Here is a 23,229-nt window from a genome sequence, read left to right as displayed (position 1 = left end):
ATATGTAATTAATACATGTAATTAATGGAACAGAATTGAAGGACAGAAAATAAAGACTTACAATTACGGTCAGTTGTCTTTCTTTTATCTTGTTTCCTTTTACTTTCTTTCCTGCATACCTACATCACTATAATCTACTTCAGGAACTCCATTCCCCCAAGCAGGAACTTTGAACCTGCTCAACAGTAATTCCTTTTCCCGTAGCTCCTAGCTACTGGTTATCTATTCTGTGGTCCATCTTTGTACACTTGCCTACTCTAGACATGTGAAGCAGACAAATGCAGCCCAGGCTAGCATAGAACTTGTGGTCCTCCTGACTCTGCCTCCTAATAGAACAATTACAGGCATGAAACACCTCCCAGATCAATAGATTGATTTTTGCCAAGGGTCACGAGATAACACAATGGAAGAAAGAAATACCTTTCAATGGATGGTGGTAGGACATCTAGAACTCCCATGAATAGAATGAAACTGAATTCCTACACACACACACACACACACACACACACACAGAGGACATCAACCTTATATATTTATTATCTGACATGAAATATAACTGTATGAGAAAGAGATCATGATCCTAGATCAAGCAAGCCTTCTTAGATACAATACTAACAACATAGTGAGCAAAAGAAAAGACGGGCTAGGGATGTAGCTCAGTGGTGGCATATACAAGGCCATGAGTTCAATCCCCAGAACTACAAAAATAAAAAAGAAACAATATCTAAACTAGAAATAATTAAAATTTAAAACTTTGATGTTTTATGTTTATTAATGATAAATAGGATATACACATAAAATGGAATATTATTAATCCTTTAAAATAAATGGAAGTCAGATGCATTCTACAACATAGGTGAACTCTGAAAACACCATGCTGTAGGAATAATCCACCCCCGAAAAAGGGAAAATTCTTTATATCTACCTAGAGAAGGCAAAGCTACAGCTGCAGAACGTAAAACAGAGATTACCAGTAGCTGGGGCTAAGGGGATTGCTCAGTGGGTCAGAGAACCCTTGCTGTACCAGCAGGAGGACCTGAGATCAAATCCCCAGGATCTACATATAAAGTTAGGCATGGCTGCATGTGCCTTAACCTCAGCATTGGGCAGGAGAGATCAGTAGATGCCAGAAGCTTGCTTGCCAACTAGCCTCACCAACAAGGTGAGCTTCCAATTTAGTGAAAGACCCTGTCTCAAGGGAATAAGATAGAAAATGACAAAGGGAACCCAACATCCCCCTCTGGCCTCCTCATGGGCACACACACCACGTGCAAACTCACATGCATGCAACACATAAGAGAGGGAGAGGTGGAGGGAGGGAGAAGGAAAGTGAAAGGAAGAGGTTGGGGGACTGAGAAATTGAGATTATCAATAACTAAAGGCTAAGAGGATTACTGTTTAATGGATTCAGAGACTCTGGGATGATGGAAAAGTTTCTGAAATAAATAATGGTGATGCTACACTGTACATATACTTTTTTAGAGATAGGGTCTAGCCTCAAACTCATTATGTAGTAGTCTGGCCTTGAAGGCTCAGCAATCATGCTTCAGCCTCCCAAATGCTAGGATTGCACATGGATGTGAGTATACTTAATGCACTTGAATTGTACACTTAAAACAGATACATGATAAACTTTATATTATATACACAACTTAAATTAGAAAGACTTTAAAATTTTGGTGCTTCAAAGTACATTGTTAAGAAAATAAAAAAAAGAGGGGCTAGAAGATGGCTCAGTAGGTAGAGTGTCTGCCACAAAACCATGAGGTCCCCAGTCTGGTTCTCTAGCATGCCCAGGTATGGGCATCTGTAAACAGAGCGCTGGGGACAGGGACACGAGAATCCCTGGGGCTTGCTGGCCAGCTGGTCTGGCCAATCTGTGATCTCCAGGCTCAGGGAAAGACCCTATCTGCAAAGGTAAGATGGAGAGCAATAGAGGAAAAACGTGTCTCTCCTGTAGTTTCTTTTCCTGTTGCTGTGAAAAAAGACCTTTACAAAAGCAACTTAAGGAAATGAGGGGTTGATTCTGGCTCACAGTTCAAGAGCACAGTCCATCATGGCGGGGAAGACAAAATGGCCAGAGCCTTGGGCAGCACATCACAGGATAACCAGGAGGCAGAACCATGAATGCTGGTGCTCAGTTCAGCTTCCCCAGTCACACAGTCTAGGACCCCAGCCCAGGGAATGGTAGCCTAATCAGCACTGCTCCCCAGACCTTCTCAGAGGCTAACCCTAACCTAGACAGTCCCTCACAGTGCCTGAGGCTTGTCTCTTATGTTAGTCAGGTTGACAACACTACTCACAACTCCCAAGGGCAACTTCTGGCCTGCACACATGCACACACATGCACACACCATCTTTCAGCTTTTGCACGAGTCTTGTTTCTTTAGATATCAGATCACACTTTCCAGTTGGTAGTTTGGTAGGATAGTGTGGTCTTTCTATAAACGATTTTCATTTTTCACAGTAGCTTTTAATGAAATTAATCAAAGTATGGTGAAATAAATACAGATGCAAACTTGTCAAGCATAGTCCATACCTATAACTATCTCGTGTTATTCATTTTTTTCCTTACACCAAACATGATCTACAATAAGTCTGACAGAATATTCCTGTTTCTTTTAAACGACAGTGAAGTTAGCATGATCATATGATCATTCCCATCCTGGCAATCACATCTTCTCCACCTGACAAACACAAACCTCATATTTATGTTGAGACATGACTATCAAGAAAAGAATAAGCTTTTAAACATTCCTAAAAACGTTTCAAATTAAACTCTAAACTATACTTTCTCAAATTGTTAAATACTATTGTTTCTCACATGGCACCTGTGATGTCAGAGCTTGCTGTCAAACTGACCTACCTGAGAAGAGGAACTGCCTCCATCAGAACGGCCTTGAGGGCATGTCTGTGGGCCATTTTCTTCATTGTTAATTGGTGTAGGACCCAGTCAAGTGTGGGCAGTGCAATGCCCAGGAAGAAAAGCAGCTGAGCAAGCCAGAGGAAGCATGCCAGTAAGCAGTATTACTCTGAGATCTCTGCTTCAGTTCATGCCCTGCCTTCCCTCAATAGAAGGTAACCTGAAAGCTAAAATAAACCTTTTCCTGCCCAAGCTGGTTTTTGCCATAGTGTTTATTACAGAAACAGAAAGCAAACTAGGACACCACCCAAGCAAAATCTCAGAAAACCAAACTCAGTGTTTGAACCACTGGAGGCGATGGATACACCCTCCCCACTGTCATCTTCAACTGTACCTTAATTTACTTGTGCTTGATAAGCCACTTATATGGTTTCCAACGTAGAGAAGGGGCAGAGGAAACAGCTTCAACAAAAGGGAAAAGATGCAGTTAGAACTTTATTTGCGTCTTTTCTGTATGTATGTATGTATGTATGTTAGGTGTGTGAATGTTCTGAGACAGCAAGAGACAGATGAGTGACCATCTCCCACCTGCCCTAACCAACCCCATAACCAATACAGCTCTCTTTGGTCCGCAAGGAAAGGAGGGCCTGAAGCCAGAACTGCTGGGTCAAGCCTTGCTAAGACTCCTCGATCTGTCTCTCACTATGAGAGACAATAAAAAGATTACTGTTTTGAGCCATTACGTTATACAGCAAAGAGTAAATGGCACACCCCCAAAAGCCCAGGGAACCCTACTTCATGATGAAATATTTAAACCCTTACTTTGAGACCAAAGATGCCATTTCTATCAGCATGTGCCACACAGCAAAGAAGGTAAAAGGCATGAAAATTAGGTTGTTAGGGAGTAATTTTGTTTGGATAACTTAAGTCTACATACAAAAAAAAAGAAAAAAACATGGCTAATAAAGCATCGTTAATGCTCCTTATTTTGCACACTGTGAACTGAAGTTCCCAAAAGTGTTGAGGAAGGCAGGGAGATGGGGAGGGAGGGAGGTGGGAAAGGAAGGTAGGAGAAGCTGCCCTTGTGTGGAAGGTTCTAGAAGGCCAAATAGGGAAACTTCAAGATTATGGAGAACTAAAACATTGCAGACAAGAGACAAATTATCTTGGGCTATTTTTAGTCCCTTTGAAAGCTATCTACCACCCAGCCCTGTATCTGACCCAATATCCTATGATTATCGACTATAAATATATATGAAGAAGCTATTCAAGGGCCTCACCCTTAAGAAACGCCAACCAAACCTCTTAATCCAAATACTGCCATAAGCTATTTCATATAATCTGTCAAAGGATTGCTCTAAGAATTTAAGTCTGCTACAAGCCTGGCCCCCTGCAGCTGTTTGTTAAAATTGCCTCCACTCCACATTCCCACAAGGAAGATAGATCTTTCAATGCTGACTCCATGTGTATCAAATATATCAAGTCAAATTCTTTACTCATAGCTTTTATCAATTTAAACTAAAAATGAAAGCCGGGAGTGTTGTCGAACACCTTTAATCCCAATACTTGGGAGGCAGAGATGGGTGGATCTCTGTGAGTTCAAGGCCAGCCTGGTCTACAGATCAAGTTCCAGGACAGTCGGGGCTCTGTTACACTGAGAAACCCTATGTCAAAAAACCAAACAAAAAACAAACAAAAATGAAACCTGAAAGCATAAATCAGTAAACTAGGACCCAGGGCACATCTGGCCTGTGCTTGTTTATATAAAGTTTTATTGTAACATAACTGCACTGATTCATTTACGTACCACACAGGGCTTCTTTCACAGTACAATAAAGAGAGAGCCAGGCCCTTAGCCAAAGAGTTCACAAAACATTGGCCTTAAAAACTCAGAGTATTTGTGCTGTTAAACACCTATATTCACTCTTTTCTCTGCCTCCTACCTCGATGCAGGTGTGCTGAGGTAGGGCTTCACACAGGTGCAAGGGATCCAAGCTCAGGTCTCACACTTACTCAGCAAGCACTTTACTCACTTATAGATCTCACAAGCACAGCACAGCCATGGTTTTGGTGTTTATCTTCATTGCATTATACAAATAACTATTTATTTATAAAATATTTATTAAGAACTTTTTCATCCAAGTGGGAGTGGTGCACACTTTCAATCCCAGCACTTGGGCGGCAGAGGCAGGCGGATCTCTGTGAGTTTAAGGGCAGCTTGGTCTACAAAATGAGTTCCAGGGCAGCCAGAGCTGTTACACAGAGAAATTTAGGCTCAAACACACACACACACACACACACACACACACACACACACACACACACACAGAGAACTTTTTCTTCCAACACTGAGGAGGCTGAAGTAGAAGGATTTTGAGTTCAAAGCCAACCTGGGATACATGATAAGAGCCAATCTCAAAGAAGAAAAGAAAAGAAAAACAACTTTCTACTGAGGGTAAGCAGTGTATGGAACAGGTCCCTGCTTTGGATTTTTTTGTTTGTGTGTTTGCTTTTTTGCTTTTTGTTTTTTAGGGTTTTTTTCTGTTTGTTTGTCTGTTTTTTATTTTTCAACACATACCTTTCCAGGAATTTTCTTGTCAAAATCAGGGAAGTGGATTATTTTATTTAGCTTGGACACATACAGTATCATTATGGTGGTGGCCATCTAAAAGGAGAAAGAAACTTAGCAAAATATCATCTAGAAAGACAGTATGAGGTATCCTGACATAATGATGTAATCAGAAGCATATTTATCAGAAAGATAACCCAAACAATCCACTTTCCAGGCTGGAGGAAGGGATTTTGTGGAAGGTAAAACTCTCACCACTGGATGAGATGTTGTTCAAATCAGAACAGGCAAAATGTATAGTCAAGTGGACTCACTTGTATACATTGTCTCAGGGGCTCTAGAAATGGTGATGGAGAAAATGAAGGGTGCCCTGAGAGTGACCAGACTGACCAGATGACCCCAGACATTTCACACGGAGCGTATGATCTGTTAGCTTCTCCCCTTAAAGGCCAGTGAGAGGAAACAATTTTTAAAAAGGAAAAACTCCTAAGCAGGCATGGTAACACACACCTTTAATCCCAGGAGAGGCAGGTAGCAGTCTGTGAGTTTGAGGCTAGCCTGGTCTACATAGTGAGTTCCAGGACAACAACGGCTCCATAAAGAGACCCTGTCTCAAAAAGGTGTGAGAAGGTACTGACTCTTCTCACAATAACCCATTTAAAGATATGAAAATAGACCGGGACTTTCTGAAAGAAGAGGAAAGGGTATATTGAAAGTGAATAAGATTAAAATGCATTAACACACTGAAAATATCATGAGACTCATTATTTTGTACAATACATACAAGCTAATAAAAATGTCCTAAGAAAAGTCAACATGCATTTTTTGAGAAGTCCAACATTAAGATTTTTCTTCTCAGGGCCTGGAAAGATGGTTCAGCACCTGCTGCTCTTCTGCAGGACCGGAGTTTAGTTCCCAGCACCCATGTCCCCACTTCAGTTGGCTCAAAACTCCCTGGAACTTCTGGCCTTTGGGCACTTGTGTTCACACCTATATACCCACACATAAACACACACAAACATACAGAATTAAAAATAAAATAAATCTCAGCCAGTCATAGTGGCACGCACCTTTAATTCCAGCACTCTGGAGGCACAGGCAGGCTGATCTCTGGGAGTTCAAAGCCAGCCAGGTCTATATAGTGAGTTCCAGACCAGCCAGGGCTACATTGTAAGACCTTGTCTCAAAAAATAATAAATAAATAAAATGAATTAAATCTTTAAAAGGATTTTCTTTTCAATGTAGACAGCACAACCAAATTGTCTCATTTAAACCCTAGAAGTGGGAGCCTGAGAGCTGGCTCAGCAGTTAAGAGCACTTGCTGCTTTTGCAGAGAACCTAAATTTGTTTCCCATCACCCATGTCATGTGGCTAACAACCACCAGAAGCCAGTTGTAAGGAATCCAGTGCCCTCTTCTGGACTCCATGGACAGCTGCACTCATGTGAACATACCCACACAGATCACACACACACACACACACACACACACACACACACACACACAATTTAAAAATAGTAAAAATAAGTCTTTACACTCTTATAAATTTAGAACATGATAGGTATATTGGAAATAGTCCATCACGTTGTTTTGAAATAAAGTCTTCATCTCTTGTGCAAATTTTAGAACTTATTTAATTTTCTTCATATGAGAATGCAAAAGTTTAAGAACTGCTCCAATATAGTATCCTAAACCTTGGTTCTTATTTATTTGTGAAGGGGTGCTGGTGTGCCACAGCATGTGTGCATAGATCAAAAACAACTTGTGCTAACCATAGTCTTAAACAAAAGCTCTTAAAATAGCCTATACACTGACAGCTAGTTAAGACTTTGATTTTTTTTTTTCAACTCACCTGCCCAATTCCAAGAACAATTGGTGAGGGAAAACTGCAAGAAATAAAGAATAACAAATCAGTTTAGCAACATAAAGTTGAAGAGAATATGTAAAACGTAATGACATAAAGAGCTATTACCGACATTAGACAAATGGAACTTCAAAAATAGGTCCATTTCTTTTTCATTTTTAAAAAACTAATGGCTGGGCTGGAGAGATGGCTCAGAGGTTAAGGGCACTGACTGCTCTTCCAGAGGTCCTGAGTTCAATTCCCAGCAACCATATGGTGGCTCACAACCACCTATAATGAGATCTATTGCCATCTTCTGGCCTGCAGGGACACATGCAAGCAGAACACTGTATACATATAAATAAATAAATCTTAAAAAAAAAACAAAAACAAAAACAAAAAAACTGATGGCTGCTGCAGGGTGGTGGTGGCCCAAGCCTTTAATCCTAGCACTCAGAAGGCAGAGGCAGGTAGATCTCTGTGAAGCTTGAGGCCAGCCTGGTCTATAGAGCAAGTTCCAGGACAGCCACGGCTGCTACAAAGAGAAACCCTGTCTTGAAAAACAACAACAACAACAACAACAACAACAAATGATAGTTGCTAAAATTGGCAGTTTTCCTTCATTCTGTGATGGTAAATTAGGCATAATTGTGTATACAGGGGAAAAAAAACAGAATAATAAATAATTAAAGTTAATAAAAATAAAATTTAAAATACCATAAACAAGATGACCTCTTGTGGTAGTTTGAATAAGAATGGACCCCACAGGGTCATATATTTGAATGCTTAAGTCACCAGGGAGTGGCACTATTTGAAAGAATTAAAAGGATTAGGAGGTGTGCCCTTGTTAAAGGAAGTATGTCACTGGGGGTGAGCTTTGAGGTTTCAAAAGCCCATGCCAGGCCCAGTCTCTGTCTCTATCTGCCTATGGATCGGATGTAGAACTCTCAGCTACTTCTCCAGCACCATGATTACCTGTGTGCCGCCATGTTTCCCACCATGATGAAATGGACTAAACCTCTGAAACTGTAAGCCAGTCCCAATTAAATAAATGCTTTCCTGTGTAAGAGTTGCCATTTCAAGCAATGGAACACTGACTAAGACATCTCTACATAGAAAACCAAACTGAAGTTAAGTTAAAGAAGAAACAAGTCTGTTGATGCAGGCAGGCCTGTTACCTTGGCTAACTGCAGAGTTAGGCAGAAGTGTTCCAAGTTCAAGGCCAGCCTAAGCAAGTTAGTGAGGCCCTGGTCCAAAGAAAGAAAAACAAGGGACTAGAGACATAGCTCAGTGATTAAAAGCCCTTTCTGCTCTTCCAGGGGACCCAAGTTCAGTTCCCAGCACCCATGTGGGCAGCTCACAGGCACCTACAATTCCATTTCCAGAGCCACAGCACTCATGTACACAGACACATACAAATACATATTTAGAATAAGAAAAATAAACCTTTAGAAAAAGTAGGCAGGCAGATAAGCATGTAACCCTTAAAAAGTTAAATAAGATGCCCCCCCATTTCTTTCTGGATTAAAGAACATTTAGAAATAAATAAGAAAAGAATTAGTACTAATAAGATGCATTTTTGCAAGATGTAATTTAACCTATATGTCTGTCTCCATCTATAATACATTTATACCTGTTTATTCATCCCTCCATTCAAATCTGAAAGTATTCTGATAGTTATGGTAATTTTAAAAGTGGTTTCAGTCTAATTGTTTTCTTTTGTTTGAATTCTTTTATTTAAATGATCATGATAGAATCCCCTTCTAAAAAGCCAAAACAACAAAATAAACATTTAAGAAAAATGCTCTCAGTTGCCAGTCTGTGGCTCATTCTTACTTTGTTCATTTCTGGAGGTTTTTGTTTCAGGGGACTGCTTGTTATTGAAGCAGCTTCCCTGTGTTGTCCAGGCTACCCTTGAACTCTCAGACTTGAAAAAGACAGGTGCCACCAGATTCAGTTCATCAATTTGAATTTTGTGGGGTCAAAGGCATGGGCCCAAGAGTCTGACTGAGCTGGTGAGATGACTCAGTGGATTAAGCACCTGCTGGGCAAACATAAAGACATGAGTTTGGATTGCCAGTACCCATGTAAAAAGTCAGGGACTGCACCCACACCTGTAATCTCAGCACTGAGGCAGAGACAGGATTCCTGAAGCTTGCTGGCCAGCCACAATAGCCAATCAGCCATCTCCAATGAGATCCTGTCTGAAAAGGTGGAAATTGACTGAAGATACCCGATTGTGTATGTGCACATATGTCCAAGGTCTCTGGTGAATCACAAAGCAAACACACACAGCAAGTTCTGAGCACATATTTGTTGAACTGGATAAAACAAATTTGACTTTTTTAAGACAAGGGCACCCTACATTACATAGCTGAGATGGTCCTCAAACTTAGCAACTTTCCTGCCTCACTTCCTGAGTACTGATATTACAGAATATTCAATATTTTTAATTAAATGTCATTAGTAAATTTTCATGTCATAGAGAAGAGTATTAATGGGAAACACGGCAGAAGTCTGCTGTACAACCCTGATGATCACAACTGTGGCCAACTGGCCACAGACTACTAGAACACAAGCTCCTAGACAGTCCTACTTTTGTTCTAGCCCTTGAAAACCACTGAGTTCACATGCTCACAGAATCTCTTTCCTGCTGTGGAATGATCTGTATGTCAAGTGTGTTGCTGATTAGTCAATAAATAAATCACTGATTGGCCAGTGGCCAGGCAGGAAGTATAGGCGGGACAAGGAGGAGAATAAAGCTGGGAAGTGGAAGGCTGAGTCAGAGAGACACTGCCAGCTGCCATGATGACAAACAGCATGTGAAGATGCCGGTAAGCCACAAGCCACATGGCAAGGTATAGATTTATAGAAATGGATTAATTTAAGCTATAAGAACAGTTAGCAAGAAGCCTGCCATGGCCATACAGTTTGTAAGCAATATAAGTCTCTGTGTTTATTTGGTTGGGTCTGAGCGGCTGTGGGACTGGCGGGTGATAAAGATTTGTCCTGACTGTGGGCAAGGCAGGAAAACTCTAGCTACACTTTCCTGCCAGGTAAATCTAGCCTTAGAATTGTCCTGGCCTCTCTAGGTGCCAAGCCACAGATGCTTGACACAAACACTTCATGTCTACCACCTGGGAGACTCTTACACATTACCAAGTTCATCTTCTAGCACAATATTGCCTTGGGCACCTCTGGACCACAGCTTCTGCATGCTGACTTGAGGAAATACTTTTCAGGTTTTTCCTCGATGATGCTGGTCTCTGCTTAATCATAGCTGATTCTTCAGCCCCAGATGACCAATACTGACTGTCCCAGCAAAGCAAGGGTTTCGAGTTAGTGGCTGTGGTCTATTGTTTAGATTTCTCTAGCTGACCAGGAAAAGAAATGAATTGTTTAAAAATATCACATAAACGGCCCTGACAGAGTCTTTGCTTCTCTCTGAAACTTCACAAGCTAAACATCCATGGCCTGCATGGTTCCCAACATCTTATCCTCCAAGCTTGTACAGAACAGCTCACTGAGCTCTGAGCATTCAATGGCTTTTCCAGCACAAAGTTCAAATGCTACCACAATCCTTTCCAAAACACATAGTCAGGTCTGTCACAGAAATACCCTATGACCTGATACAAATTTCTGTCTTAGTTAAGGTTTCTATGCTGTGATAAAACACCATGATCAAAAGCAACTTGGGGAGGAAAGAGTTTATTTCATCTCACACTCCAGGTAACAGTCTACACTGAAGTCAGGGCAGGAACTGAAGCAGAGGCCATGGAAGGACACTGCTTAGTAGTTTGCTCCCCATGGCTTGCTCAGCCTGCTTTCTTATACACCCCAGGACCACCTGCCCAGGAGTGGCACCACCGCTGTGGGCTGGGCCTTCACACGTCAATCACTAATTAATAAAATGCCACACAGGCTTGCCTAGAGGCCAGTCTTATAGAGACATTTTCTCAATTGTGGTTTCCTCTTCTCAGATGACACTTCTAACTTGTGTCAAGTTGACAATAAACTAGCCAGGACAAGCATGAACTTAAATTAACAAGAAGCTAAGACCACACACAAGGCTTGCACCCCAACCAGAAATAATCTGTTCAAAATGGAACAGAAGAAGTCCCCTGAGCTCCATCCATGCCCACAATCTTGTCAGAGAACTGTCAAAAAATACTTCTTCCTTCTGGCCTCCAGCACGTCTGCTGCTGGGGTCAGGTTGCTATGGTTCATTGTAACTAAATCACCCCAACCCCCTCTCAACAACGTGTGCTTCAGGAATCTTGAAATGAGAGAATGAATGTTATTTCAACAGAGCCTGGATGTATAATATTACACTACAGAAATGGGGGGGTATATTTATAAGGAGTATAAGAATGTGTTTCTTAGAGGCATTAATGTTGCAGTCGGTCAGTAGCCCACAAACTCCAATGCAAAAGAGATTTATCTTCAGCCTTCGGCTGATATAACAAGTTACTCCTAAACATGCCCATGACATCCTCATGTTTTTAATTGTAGATTTTGATGTTTTATTTATTTATTGGTTTTTTGAGACAGTGTTTCTCTGTGTAACAGCTCTGGCTGTCCTGGAACTAACTCTGTAAACTAGGCTGGCCTCAAACTCACAGAGATACACCTGCCTGCTGTGGGATGTTCTGTATGGCAAATGTGTGGCTAATTAGTCAATAAATAAAACACTGATTGGCCATTGGCTAGGCAGGAAGTGTAGGCGGGACAAGGAGGAGAATAAAGTTGGGAAGTGGAAGGCTGAGTCAGAGAGACACTGCTAGCCGCCATGATGAGAAACAGCATGTGAAGATGTCAGTAAGCCACGAGCCACATGGCAAGGTATAGATTTATAGAAATGGATTAATTTAAGCTGTAAGAACAGTTAGCAAGAAGCCTGCCATGGCCATACAGTTTGTAAGCAATATAAGTCTCTGTGTTTACTTGGTCGGGTCTGAGTGGCTGTGGGACTGGCAGGTGAGAGAGATTTGTCCTGACTGTGGGCCAGGCAGGAAAACTCCAGCTACAAATGGCGTCCAATGTGGTGGCAAGAGCTTCCACCTAAAAACTGAGAAAAAAGATTCTAAAACGGAGCTAAAAACAGTTCCTAATTGTCTCTCTCAAATGAGCGGCAGCTGCTGGTTTGAGCTACTTGTGGGTTTTAGTGTGTGTGCTCAACCTGCAGTATGGCGGGAATGAGGCCTCTGCAAGTGGCACATTAAGTTGCATGGTGGATTTAGCCTTTGCTAATAAAAAAAAAAAAAGAGGTTTCTGGACTACAAGCTGCTTGGATAAAAGCATAGACCCACGATAGCTCCCAGAGCTGGTGGTAAACGTAGCCATGTTGGGAAGCTGAGGTGGGCGGAGCCAGCAGCCACAGCTGCTGCAGTTTAAAGCAATAGATTCACAATAAGACAGATTCAGATGTAATAGTTTACAATGTGTGTAAAAATGTACATAGGCTTTAAAGAGAGAGAAAAAAGAATATATACAGTTATATAAAGAAATAGTTTTTAAAAATAAAGTCTTTAAAGAGACAATAAAGGTAGTATAAAAAATAAGCCACGTAAAAATGGATATTACACAGAGAATCTGGATTGTGTTGTCTTTGGGATTTTTAACTGCAGAAAAACATTTGATTGTAAAAGCTGTTGAGTTATGCCAAAATGTATATTTTAAAGGTACCTTGACTTCAAAATTTGGATATAAGGATATGTTGTTTTGGAAAGGAGACTCTGCTTTTGTTCCCACAGAAAGCCAAAGGCTATGGATTTGTTCCAGATTAAGATACATCAGGTTTGACCAGCCAAGACCATCTGAAAGGTCTCCGATGACACCATGGCCCAGATGATCCAACATCCAGAATGGTTTCAAGGCAACTGGCTCAGACGATACACCCTCATGGACTACTCCATAATCCTAAAATATTCTTTGTATCCCCATAAGATACAGCACCCCCCTCCAGCAGGAAGTAGTAAGAGAAGCTACGCCCAAATTCCCAAATTATATGTAATTTTACTTTGTTAAGGTTAAAACCTTCTTTTTTGAAAAAAAAAAGGGGGGGAAGTGCTGTGGGATGTTCTTTAAGCAAATGTGTTGCTAATTAGTCAATAAATAAAACACTGATTGGCCATTGGCTAGGCAGGAAGTGTAGGCGGGACAAGGAGGAGAATAAAGCTGGGAAGTGGAAGGCCGAGTCAAAGAGACACTGCCAGCCGCCATGATGAGAAACAGCATATGAAGATGCCAGTAAGCCACAAGCCATGTGGCAAGGTATAGATTTATAGAAATGGATTAATTTAAGCTGTAAGAACAGTTAGCAAGAAGCCTGCCATGGCCATACAGTTTGTAAGCAATATAAGTCTCTGTGTTTACTTGGTCGGGTCTGAGTGGCTGTGGGACTGGCAGGTGAGAGAGATTTGTCCTGTCTGTGGGCCAGGCAGAAAAACTCCAGCTACACCTGCTTCTGCCTCCCAAGTGCTGAGATCAAAGGTATGCACCCCCACTGCCTGGCAATGTTTTTATGTTTGTTTGTTTTTTTGTTTTGTTTTGTGTTGTTTTGTTTAGATTTATTTTCTTTTATGTGTTTAGGTGTGGTGATATATTCTGTACCCCAATAAAGTTTACCTGGGGATCAGAGGACAGTGCCAGCCACTAAATAAGACATAGAGGTCAGGCAGTGGTGGCACACACCTTTAATCTTATCACTTGGGAGAAAGAGATCCATTTGGATCTCTGTGAGTTCAAGGCCACACTGGGCTACATGAGAGAAACAGAACCAGGTAGTGGTGATACACCTTTAATCCCAGGAAGTAATATGGCAGGACACAGAAAGGTATATAAGGTATGAGGAAACAGGAACTCTCTTGTGGTTGAAGATTTCGTAGAGGTAAGCTAGTGGCTGGCTCTGGGTTTTTATTATAAGACATTTTAAGATTTGTGTTACATTTAGGTGTTTTGCCTGCAAATATGTATGTACCCAATAAGGCCTGAAGAGGGCACTGGATCCCCTGGAACAGGAATCATGGATGGTTGTGAACCAACCTGTGTGTGCTGGGAACCAAACCGGGTCCTCTGCAAGAGTAGCCAGTACTCTTAACTGCTGAACCATTTCTCCAGCCCCTTTACATTTTCTTTATTGTACTTTGAGACAAGGTCTCTTACAGCTCAAGCTGGCCTTGAACTCAATGTGTCATATGACCTTGAACTTCTGATTTTGCTGCCTCCATCTCCCAAGTGATGGGATTACAGGTGTCCACCATTATGTAGTGCTAGGGACTGAACTCAGTTCTTTGCATTCTAGGCAAGCACTGCCAAGCCTCATCCTCCACCCTGACATTTTCTTTTTCCTTTATTACCTTGTACTATGTGAATTAACTGGCTTAACTGTATATTAATTTTCATTTTTTTTTAACATAGGGTTTTCATGGGTTTTTTTAAATTTATTTTTATGTATGTGTTTCTGAGGGTATATCATGTATGGATGTCTGAAGAGGCCCCTGGAGTTGTCAGACCCCTGGAGTTTAAGTTACAGGTAGTTGTGAGCCACACCATGTGAGTGCTAGGCTGGCAAGACGGTTTGATGGACAAAGGAGCCTGCTGCCACATAGTGGAAGAAGAAAACTGACTCCTGAAAGTTGTCTTCTGACCTACACACACACACACACTTTAAATGTTACTAGTTTATTATTTGTGGGGTGTTTACCCAACCACCCCCACAGTTCCCCAGAGTTTTCTTGAGTGCGAGCAGCAGGAAATATTAGATAGAAGGATTTATTGCGGAGAATATCGCGGAGATAAACAGATAGAAAATAAAGGATAGCCTCGAGAGGGCCTGGAACCTATTCCAACGGCCCCCGACTGTCTCTGCCCCAGGGTTTTTATAGAGACGCCAAGGGGTGGAGCAAAAGACCTCCTCCCCCAGCACAGCCAAGTGCAGACCATCTCAGACACCTGCACTCAGGCCCATGGTCCTAATCATCCTCTATGCGGACCTGCTGGGTAAAGCCACAAGGAACCCGAGAATGGGCTCCCACAGGTCCCCCTTTCTTAATATATAAAAAAATAACTATTAATGGCTTACAGCAATCTCCAAGCTGTTACACCTCCCAATATGGAGTAGAGGATGATATAGATGGCATTTCTCTTTTGAATTAGGTCCAAGGTGACTACAGCAGTCTTAGCTGCCTCAAGCCCTTTCTAAACCAAAAACTCTTAAGGCGACTACAAACTTAAAGAATCCCTTAGCTTCATCATTACCATTAACAGGTTAACATAAATATTACTATACATAGCCACAATTCTCTCAATCTTACAACTCAAAGCAAACTCTTAACAGAACCATTTGAATTAGCATATATGGTGCTATATATAGTTAACAGTTTTCTCTGTCTTACAACTTTAACTCAATCATTTGAATTTTCTTGCTAACAGAACATAGGAAAAACTTGGATGTATTCACATCAAACTTAAATATTTCCTTAACTCCACAAAACCAGGGTGTGTTAATATCAATAGGTTTCTCCAAACATAACTCAATCTCATAACTCCTCCTTTTCTTTATAATTTAAACAAAATCTCAAACCTAGTTAGAGGAACCTAAACTTATAGAAATGGATTAATTTAAGCTGTAAGAACAGTTAGCAAGAAGCCTGCCACGGCCATACAGTTTGTAACCAATATAAGTCTCTGTGTTTATTTGGTTGGGTCTGAGTGGCTGTGGGACTGGCGGGTGTCAGAGATTTGCTTTGACTGTGGGCCAGTCAGGAAAACTCTAGCTACAAATGGCGCCCAACGTGTTGGCAAGAGTTTCCACCTAAAACCTGAATAAAAAGATTCTAAAATGGAGCTAAAAACAGCTCCTAGTTGTCTCTTTTAAGCTAGCGGCAGCCTGTGTATTTGAGCTACTATGGCGGGTTCCTGGTGTGCATGCTCGACCTGCAGTATGGCGGGAATGAGGCCTCTGCGAGTGGCACATTAAGCTGTGTGGTGGATTTAGCCTTTGCTAGTACAAAAAAAAAAAAAGAGAGATTTCTGGGCTACACACTGCTTTGATAGAAACATAGATTCACTATTTCTGAGAGTTGATGGCTCCCAGAGTTGGCGGAAAACGTACCACCGCCATGTTGCGAAGCTGAAGTGGGCGGAGCCAGCAGCCATAGTGCCAGTGCCTTTTCAGGCTTAGAAGGCTGCAGTTTAAAGCAATAGGCTCAAGCTAATATAAAAAAAAAAGCCACGTAAAGATGGCTACCATACAGAGAATCTGGATTATGTTCTCTTTGATATTTGTAACTGAAGAAAAACATTTGATTACAAAAGCTGTTGAGTTATGCCAAAATGTATATTTTAAAGGTACCTTGACTTCAAAATTTGGATGTAAGGATATGTTGCTTTGGAAAGGAGGCTCTGCTTTTGTTTTCACAGAAAGCCAGAGGCTATGGATTTGTTCCAGATTAAGATACATCAGGTTTGACCAGCCAAGACCACCTGAAAGGTCTCCAATGACACCATGGCCCAGATGATCCAACATCCAGAACCATTTCAAGGCAACTGGCTCAGACGATACACCCTCATGGACTACTCCATAATCTTAAAATATTCTTTGTGTCCCCATAAGATACAGCGCCCCCCTCCAGCAGGAAGTAGTAAGAGAAGCTACGCCCAAATTCCCAAATATACCAAGCTGACTTTGGAGATGTGTAAAGGTTAAAACCTTCCTTTTTAAGAAAAGAAAAGGGGAAGTGCTGTGGGATGGTCTGTATGTCAAATGTGTTGCTGATTGGTCAATAAATCACTGATTGGCCAGTGGCCAGGCAGGAAGTATAGGCGGGACTAACAGAGAGGAGAACTGAGAGAACAGGAAGCTGGGTGAGGGAGACACTGCCAGCCGCCACCATGACAAGCCGCATGTGAAGATCCTGGTAAGCCACAAGCCATGTGGCAAGGTATAGATTTATAGAAATGGATTAATTTAAGCTGTAAGAACAGTTAGCAAGAAGCCTGCCACAGCCATACAGTTTGTAACCAATATAATTCTCTGTGTTTATTTGGTTGGGTCTGAGTGGCTGTGGGACTGGCGGGTGTCAGAGATTTGCTTTGACTGTGGGCCAGTCAGGAAAACTCTAGCTACACAAACTTATACAATTTCTACAAACCCATATTGAAAAGCAATCTTCTCAATCTAACCATTAATACTTTGAAAACTTAGCAAAACATCCAAAAGCAGTTTCTTAATAAAACTCTTTACACTTTAAAAGTAGTCTCTTAATATACCCCATTTGCATTTCTTACTAACAAAACATGACATTAATCCACTCAAACAACTTTTGAAATTAGACTAAGGAATATTAACTGTCCCCCTTTTCTTTATAATTTAAGCAAAATCTCAAGCCTAGTTAGAAAACCCAAACTTTTCCATTTAAACAGTTCCATTTGTAACACAAAACCAGTTCTGTAAGTAATTTCATTTTTACATAAACAGTTCCACAAAACAATTCATGAATCACCAATTAATAAAGCATATATGCATACACAAAACTGCATCTTGATTCTAGGTAGAAATAATAAATTTCTTCATTTAAACAGTTCCATTTTTAACCCAATTCCAGAAAACAGTTCCTAGGTCATTACTTTAAGTAAACTCAAAATTGTCCCATTGCAATGAAATCTCTACTGTTCATTTCATTTCTTTAAGTCCCAAAATTCAAATGATAAATTCTGGTACGAACCTTCCAAATATGAAGAAATCCATAACCAAAATCTTTTTGTAGTTTTATCTCATTTTAAGGTCAAAAAGTTCAAACAAGAAATAAATTCTAGTGTCAGGCTTTCACTTCCAAATATGAAGAGACGTTTTTCAACCAAAACTTTTTGCAGTTAACAATTTTAGTTCAAACAAGCGTCTCTGCAACTTTTGTTCTCACAGACAGAGACCTTTTTAGGTACAGTAGTATTCTAAACCGTACCGTTTTTGATGTTAGCTCAGGTTTTTCTGTGTTGCGTCGATTTTCCACGGATCTCAGCTGCGGATGCCTTGTGCTGGTTCTCGTGTCCGCCATTCTTAGCTTCTTAGTGGCTTCTGGAACTTTTGAAACCACTCAGACTGCCTACTTTGCAGTCTGCTGGGACACTAACCTTCTGTGTCTCAGGTTCTTTCACCATATACATTAGGAATAGATTCACACTTAACATTTACACTTTTTTACAAACTCACATATAACCTTTTTCCTTGCAAAGCATTTAGACTCACATTCAACATTTACACATTTTTACAAACTCACATATAACACATTAACATCTACTTATTTATACTCCTTAAGGAAACTATAGAACTACTTTAGCAAATATATTTCTTATTGTTTCTTATATACTTATATTCATTCCATCTTATTTCTTATTTAAACTTACATTTACAACTAGCATCTTTACTTCTTACAAGCTTATTACTATATGTCTTGAGACTACCTTAGATACTTCTTGTAAGCTTACGTTCTTAAAGGAACTCTATAGATCTATTTTACAAACTTATATAGGGCTATCATTAGCATATATTTAACTTAGCAAACACCTAAAGATTTCTTAACACAGATCTAACAAGAGAATTTTTATAAACTCACATATCTTATTTTCATCTTTTTCTACTTCTTACTCTTAATTATTATCACTATCTCTATTAGATTCTCTTAACTAGACAGGAAGTACGTACATCATTTCTAAAGTTTGGAGTTTATAGTCAGCTTTGCTATGAAGCACTGGGATTTAATGAGTGTTGTTGTTATGGAATTGTGATAGTTGTTGCTAGGGGACTGTAACATCTTCAGGACGAAGCCACACTCCAAAGTTGCCAGTTCTCTCAGCCGTTCCGGAACCGGCAGAGATGCACTGTCAGCGGTAGACGGTTTTTAACTAGAGGCTGTTCCTTTACCCAAATTAATAGTTATTTCCTCACTGTTTGCATTAACCAGTGACAAAACCTCAGAAATACTAGTCAAGCCATTTTTATTCTGGTTCCTTTATAGGAACATCATTGGAGCATCCACGATCCTTACCAGACGCTCCGGTAACCACTAAGCTTCATTTTCCTCTTGTGAAAAAACACAAACATGTCCTCAACCCAATATTAACACAGGATCATCGGGACCCTTCCATAATCCTGAGCAGGGATCTTTCCATTTCACATTACCCTCAGCTAAAGGACCCTGAAAATTGGAGTGAGCTCTAATATGGCCCACAAAGCATGGCAGCTTTCTTTTGTGAATAGCATCTTGAATTTATTGAAACATTTTGACTGGATTGTTGTTAGTTCCAGTATTTTTACGAAAACTTACTATTCAAAAGAGTTAAGAACATAGATGTTCTTTCATGAAACATATCCTTCATTAGCTTACTTTGAGAAAAAGCATTTTCAGGATTTAGTATTTTCACTTCATTAGCTTTAACTCCTGATATTATTAGCAGCTGTAATATTTAGCATTGATTTCTTATAAGGAACTTTCAGGTGAAGCAACTCTTGTAAGACAGCTTTTCTGAAGTTTGTTTCCCATCTATAAAGCAGTCATTTTTTTGAATGCCTGTTTCTTATCCCCTTAATTAGATTTGCAAAGGAATCATTCATTACAGGCTGTTTGTTCAAGATGTAAAGAAGTTTTAATTTCACTTAAGTTTCTTCATATCTAAGACAGCGTTCAGTGTATAAACTGCTCTCTCTTGTTTTAAGGATTTTAAAGTGGCTTGTTTGATCTTAAAGGTAGCTTTTTGTCATCCAACTACCGTAAAAACTTTGCACAGCTATTAGGGTAAATAAGGCATTTTACCAACCCCCCCAAACCGCAAAGTGCCTAGTTCTGTATCCTTTCAATGTTTCATTGGAACTGACACTTAAACTCTTAGACGATTTTCCTCCTTATTCTTTTAAAGGCTGTATTTTAAGTTTACCATGAACGTATTTTCGAGCTGACAAAAGTGTTTCAGGGCAATGTCGCCATCTTTAGTGGAAAAACTACCTTCCCCAGAATGCATTTCCCTTATATCAGTCCATAATAATATCAGTCCCTTATATCACATCCCTTTTATCAATCATTTCCCATAGTTCTTTTAGGGTCTGAGAGTCAACTGGTTCTCTTTTACCAGACTTGCTTACAAATTCTTGCCAGGGAGGTTTGAACAAAGTTTTTTGCTTTTGCAACAGGAGATTTGAACAAGCATTTTACATTTTCAGTTATGGGACATTGGGAGATTCCTGGTCTCTCCTCAGCTGGCTTTCACAGGTGTTTCTCCTTCATCAGACACTGGCCCCGGATCAGAACTGCACCTGCCTCGTTAGCCGGCATTGAGGCTGGCATTTCTGGTAGCAACTTTCCTCAAGGCTTGTGTTTGCCTTAGCCAGTCAGTGAAAAACAAGATCATGTACAACAGCTTTTCCATAGCTCTTTCAGAGATTTTCTCCCACTGATCTATCTCATTTTGCTTGTTCCTCCCTTCCCCAGATGCAGAGCTTCAGGTATCTGCGGCTCTGTTCCTCTGCTAGCTGCCTTTGGAAGTAGGGGCTTTTTTCTCCCCCCAAATCTGCCTCAAATTCTAGCAGCTTTTTTAGGTCATATATTTTCTGGGGAGGATTATGTCCCTTCTGTTTCTTTGGAGTCTTTTTCCCAGACAGTTCCCAGTTTGGTCTCAATTTATCCCCTCTACCCCAGAAACAGTTTCCGACACTACAGTGGTGGCTTTCCCTGCTACTGAAGGTAGGGGCTTTTTGTCCGTTTGTTTTCGGGGTCTGTGTGGTTTGTGTACAGACTGAAAATCTAACAAGGGAGGTTTTTGCCATCTCTAAACTCCCATTAGGACAGGTGATTTGTCTCATCAGGCCTTCACCTGGCCCAGTCCCCCAGTGGGTTGCATTTGCTTGTCTGGGTGCTCAAGGACAGAGCTTATGCCAGAGGCAATCACCCCTTAGGGCTATACTCCCTCATCTGATCGGGAGTTAGTTGAAACAAAGCTTTTCTCAAAGAGATGCTTTCTCTGACAGAAAAGAAAGCTTTACTAGTTCTGTTCTGCCCTAGCTGGGCTCTTTCCCCAGACAGCGTTCTGACTCAGCAGCACAACTGCTTCAGACACAGTTCAGCTTTACTGTTTTCCCAGAAAGGTCCTTACTTTGATAGAAAAGCTTTTCTCAGATTTCTTTTTGCAGCTGTGGACCTATCAACCCGGGACTTGTAGGAACGCAGACAACTGTGCTGTTCCCACTGGCTTTAGTTTTGTTTGTTCATTAGCAATCTTCCCCTGGGTCCTGCACCTTCCTGCCTCAGCTCTGTGCTCCAGAAAGTTTACAACTGCAGGAACCCTAGTATCCCCGGAATGCACTCCAACTCAGAGACGCTGGCCAGTTGCCTCTGGGTTTTTGGTCAGAAGCTAGGATACAATGCTAACAGTTTGCATTGTTTCAGGGGATCTTTGCATTAGGACCATTAGGAGCACCTTTTCATTCTGAAACGCTCACTCAGAAACAAAACCCTTGATGCCTCAGCTCGGCTGTAACTGAAAAGTTTGGCTTTTTTGCTTTTCTCAGGTAAAGTTTCCTGCCCTTTTGGGCTCTCTGTAGCTCTTTACCCACACTCTCCCAAGCGTTTCCCTCAGGGTACTCTGACCCACTGTCTTTTTCTAGCTTGAAGAGACAGAGCTTAGAAGAGAGGTTTTTAGGAACTTGTCCCTGCCTCCTGCATTGCAGGGAGGATTGTTAAAGCTTGAAAGAACTTGGAGAGGTTTTGCCATCTTAAGAGGTTTGTTGTTTTCCCTTAGAGCTAATCACAGGTGGTCCCCATACTAATATCTTCAGGTGATTCTAATTTGTCCTTCTGAGAAAGTTAAAGGCTTTAGTTTCTAAGTTTAAGAGAGCTTTTAGTTTGAGAAAGATTAAGACTTTTTAGAGAGTTTTTTTCCCCCCAAATTTTTCAAGAAAAGCTTTTTAGTTTAAGAGATTTTTTTCCCCCAGGAGAAAGACCAACTTTTCCCAAAACTTCCCAACTTTAAACTTTGGCTTTTTACACCCTCATTTTTGCCTCAGGGAGAAATCACTTTCTCCTGCCGCTTGGACTTAGCATTTCAGCTGTCCCCAGGTCAAAAGCTTCCAAAGGAAACTTTTTCTTCCCCATAAGCTCAAAGAAGAGCTTTTTTACTACCCGTAAAGCCCAAAGAAAGATTTTTTTCCCAGTTTGCGTTCATAGCCCCCAAAGTTAGAAAATTGAAGAGTTTTTCTGTCTAGTTGCCTTACTTATTTTTTCCTACACAATCTTACACTTCTAAGTTTTTCCTTCACTATGTTACTATCCTATGCCTTATACTTTTTCACAGATAGAAATTGAGAAAGGGATAGAAGATAGAAAATTTTGACAGAAGAGAATTTCGCTGCAGCATCGGACATCCTTCCAGTCCGCTTTCCTTTTCTCTCGAGGATAAAACCCCTGCCTCTCAATATATATAAAAAATATATATTTTCCATAACATCGGCATGCCTCATCCACTGGCAGGGCTGAACTCAGCACTTTCGCCAAAAACTCTGTAATAAAACTATTATTTTCCTTTATTTTTAGTCCCTATTACTTTGTCTTTAGTCCCTGTTCATTTGTCTTTAGTCCCCTTTTTTTAGTCCCCCCTTTTTTTCTTTAGTCCTTTTTTTTTCTTTTTTCTTTAGTCCCTGTTCATGGCGCCATTCTGTGAGGCGTTTACCCTACCACCCCCACAGTTCCCCAGAGTTTTCTTGAGTGCGAGCAGCAGGAAATATTAGATAGAAGGATTTATTGCGGAGAATATCGCGGAGATAAACAGATAGAAAATAAAGGATAGCCTCGAGAGGGCCTGGAACCTATTCCAACGGCCCCCCGACTGTCTCTGTCCCAGGGTTTTTATAGAGACGCCAAGGGGTGGAGCAAAAGACCTCCTCCCCCAGCACAGCCAAGTGCAGACC

General features: G+C 40.8%; 1 protein-coding gene across 4 annotated transcripts in view; it reads right to left on the bottom strand.

Annotated features, from left to right (window-relative positions):
• Positions 1-23,229, bottom strand: part of Slc35d2 (solute carrier family 35 member D2) — a 46,426-nt gene that overhangs the window by 21,483 nt on the left and 1,714 nt on the right. The window contains exons 1-5 of one of the 4 annotated variants that reach the window (XM_059262748.1): positions 18,979-19,189; positions 18,239-18,424; positions 7,284-7,317; positions 5,442-5,528; positions 3,258-3,325 (exon numbers count right to left, since the gene is read on the bottom strand). In XM_059262748.1, coding sequence (XP_059118731.1) covers positions 3,258-3,325; positions 5,442-5,528 — 155 coding nt within the window. In that variant the 5' untranslated portion in view covers positions 7,284-7,317; positions 18,239-18,424; positions 18,979-19,189. Of the gene's footprint in view, positions 1-3,257; positions 3,326-5,441; positions 5,529-7,283; positions 7,318-9,110; positions 9,316-18,238; positions 18,425-18,978; positions 19,190-23,229 lie in introns of those variants that run through there. The other 3 variants (XM_059262749.1, XM_059262746.1, XM_059262745.1) reach the window with 3 other exon arrangements.

This window comes from Peromyscus eremicus, chromosome 5, assembly GCF_949786415.1.
Source record: "Peromyscus eremicus chromosome 5, PerEre_H2_v1, whole genome shotgun sequence".
NCBI classification, from domain to species: domain Eukaryota; kingdom Metazoa; phylum Chordata; class Mammalia; order Rodentia; family Cricetidae; genus Peromyscus; species Peromyscus eremicus.
Note: the sequence above shows the minus strand (reverse complement) of the source record. Positions and strands in the feature narration are given on the sequence as shown.